Here is a 3,393-nt window from a genome sequence, read left to right on the forward strand (position 1 = left end):
TAGATAGATAGAGACCAACCATTTAGATAGATAGATACAGACCAACCATATAGATAGATAGATAGATAGATAGATAGATAGATAGATAGAGACCAACCATATAGATAGATACCAATCATATAGATTGATAGATAGAGACCAACCAGATAGATAGATAGATAGATAGATAGAGACCAACTATATAGATAGATAGATAGATAGATAGAGACCAACTATATAGATAGATAGATAGATAGATAGAGACCAACTATATAGATAGATAGATAGATAGATAGAGACCAACTATATAGATAGATAGATAGATAGATAGAGACCAACTATATAGATAGATAGATAGATAGATAGAGACCAACTATATAGATAGATAGATAGATAGATAGAGACCAACTATATAGATAGATAGATAGATAGATAGAGACCAACTATATAGATAGATAGATAGATAGATAGAGACCAACTATATAGATAGATAGATAGATAGATAGAGACCAACTATATAGATAGATAGATAGATAGATAGAGACCAACTATATAGATAGATAGATAGATAGATAGAGACCAACTATATAGATAGATAGATAGATAGATAGAGACCAACTATATAGATAGATAGATAGATAGATAGAGACCAACTATATAGATAGATAGATAGATAGATAGAGACCAACTATATAGATAGATAGATAGATAGATAGAGACCAACTATATAGATAGATAGATAGATAGATAGAGACCAACTATATAGATAGATAGATAGATAGATAGAGACCAACTATATAGATAGATAGATAGATAGATAGATAGCTAGATAGATAGATAGATAGATAGATAGACAGACAGACAGACAGATAGACAGATAGATAGATAGATGAAAACCAGAATAATAGCAGGACAGTTTTTAACATTAACTCAATATTTGTATACTAAAAAATAAAGTAAAGAACCTCAGGGGAAAAAAAACGTCTTGCTAAAATGAGACATGACATAGCAACACAATGAATTAACCCAATGGCCAATCCATCCGTCACAGCCTCGTTTTCAGTAACGAAAAAATAATAAGAGGAATAAACGGAGTAGCGGCCCGTTTTATATGCAGTTAAACGACTTCTTATGTTAACAGCTGTTTCTTTCTTACTGGTTACCGGAGTAAACAACATTTTAATAATGAAGTAGAGTTACTCTAGTACTGCACACCCCTGTCAGTCAGAAACAGAGCAGTATCAGCGCCTCTTACCTCGCAGCTTGTGTTTAATCGAGTCTGCTAAAGATCTGGATAATGCGGGAACCTCCTCAGGATCGTACTGCACTCCATACAGCTGCTCCCTTATGGGATTACGTTTGTGTCAATTAAAATGAATGTAATTTTTCAAGAAACAAATATAAATTGAAACTGAATAAAATGTCTTTGAAACTTTGACTTCGTTTTTAATACACTGCATGTTTTCTCTTCTTTCATTCGCGGATTTGTACTTACAAATGTGCTTCCGGAGTTTTCGTTCACGCTTCTGAAGTTTTCGGTTACGTTTCTGAAGTTTTCGTTCGCCATTCTGACACAAATCTCTCGTGGGGGCGGGGCTAGCAGCAGTGTGTTCTCATTGGCTACTGAGTTTTTGATTGACAGCTTCTTGACCTGGAAGTGAAGGCGTCAATGTTGCCTTGCCAGTGTGGATGTGAGCGTCTCTTAGCAGCTTCCAATTTCATTTTAATGATATAAAGTTAGGAGTTTTGTTTTTGAATTCAATCTGTATTTATCTGTTGCTACTACTCTGTCCACATAAGCTTTTAGGAGCGCAAGGAATCAAACGTGAGAGAAAAAGAAGGTCATATTGAAGTTTAATTATTAAAGTACTGTATATAATACTGGAAATATTGTATAATGTCCAATGTTCTTGTAGGATATTTGTTTATTGCTCATGATTCTTTTGCATTGTAGGGTCTAATTAGGTTGTGCCGTTACATTTGAAATACTATCATATATGTGTGATATATTTCATATGTCAAAAAAGTCTCTCTTCAAGGTCATTTTATTACATATTCCACACAAAGAATGTTCTTGTAGCCAATTGTATTTATCATGCTGATAATTTTGTTTAGTTAACATTATCTAACGTTTAAAGTTGGAAATACATTTTTAACAATCATCAACACTTTCAGGTGTGACTTTTACAAACCAGTTTTAATGAATGTAAATGAAAATATGAATTATTTCAAATAAATGTAAATTCTTTATTGTCACTATAGCATATACACAAGTATCAAAGTGAAAGTCTTGGATGCAATTATGTTGTGACAGGAAAGACCAGAATCCACGAAACACTAACTGCATAGTATACATGTAATGCACAGTATTCTCATAATTTACATTACTACACAAAATGCACAAGAACATAATATACAGAATATGTTCACAATTCATAATATGTTTTAAACTGCAATGATCCTTTCAACAGTTCCTGTTACAGTATAAGTTACAAAACAGTGAATGTGTATGTAATGTAATTGAGTGCAATATCAGTCTTTACAGGAATATTCCACCCCAAAAAATGAAAATTCTCTAATTTACTCACCTTCATGACATTTCAGGAGTGTATGACTTTTCTTTCTTGACATAAACACAAAGATTTTTAAGAAAATAATCCATCTCTGGGAATCCACATAACACAGGTCAATTGTAGCCCATGCACGTATGACAGTTGATTGGAAGTGATTGTTAATAGTCAAAAGTTTAAATTATTAGTGTTGTTCTTATCTGTTGTTTCACTTCAAAATATACTGATTCAACCATTAAGGTCAGATGGATTACTGTCACGGTAGCTGTGTGTGGTTTTTAAAGCATCTTTAGGACTCACAGAGATGGATTATGTGTCTAAAAATCTTAATTTGTGTTTACCTGTCCAGTCGAAAGAAAGTAATATGCATTTGGGCCAACATGAGGGTGAGTAAAATCATTTTTATTTTTGAGTGAACTATCCCCTTAACAATCATATGCTGTTGGTATGCTAATCCAAGATCAGCATAGACTAATACGAATAAAATGCAACCTCTTGTGTACTTGTGAACTGTGTTTGTTTTAATCTAAAGCTCCAACGAAATAAAAATATTTGCATAATATCAGGTGTCTGAAGATCAAGATCCCAGTCATTCAAAGGTGAGGTGTCTGAACAAAGTAAGAATCTTGTCTGATGGGGGCAATGGATCTCTGGTACTACCACTACATCCTCTGGGTCAGCATCAGAAGTTTGTTTATGGAAAAGTTGCTCCGCTCCCTGGAAATTAAGAAAGGACATGTGTTAGAGGTCTAACAATACAAACTGCTTTGAACTCCCATTAAACATTTCAAACTTAAAATATTTCAAACAAATAAACACACAATATAATTATTTTTATAATGTA

The 3,393-nt window shown here is 33.0% G+C and overlaps 1 protein-coding gene across 1 annotated transcript in view; it reads right to left on the reverse strand.

Annotated features, from left to right (window-relative positions):
- The window catches only part of LOC107565470 (tctex1 domain-containing protein 2-like), a 9,180-nt gene that overhangs the window by 3,922 nt on the left and 1,865 nt on the right, over positions 1-3,393 (reverse strand). Inside the window, exon 3 of the mRNA XM_016250710.1 lies at positions 1,235-1,323. Within this exon, the coding sequence (XP_016106196.1) occupies positions 1,235-1,323 (89 nt within the window). The remainder of the gene's footprint in view (positions 1-1,234; positions 1,324-3,393) is intronic.

The sequence above is a fragment of the Sinocyclocheilus grahami genome, unplaced genomic scaffold, assembly GCF_001515645.1.
Source record: "Sinocyclocheilus grahami isolate Dianchi unplaced genomic scaffold, SAMN03320097.WGS_v1.1 scaffold1003.1, whole genome shotgun sequence".
Taxonomy (NCBI): Eukaryota; Metazoa; Chordata; class Actinopteri; order Cypriniformes; family Cyprinidae; genus Sinocyclocheilus; species Sinocyclocheilus grahami.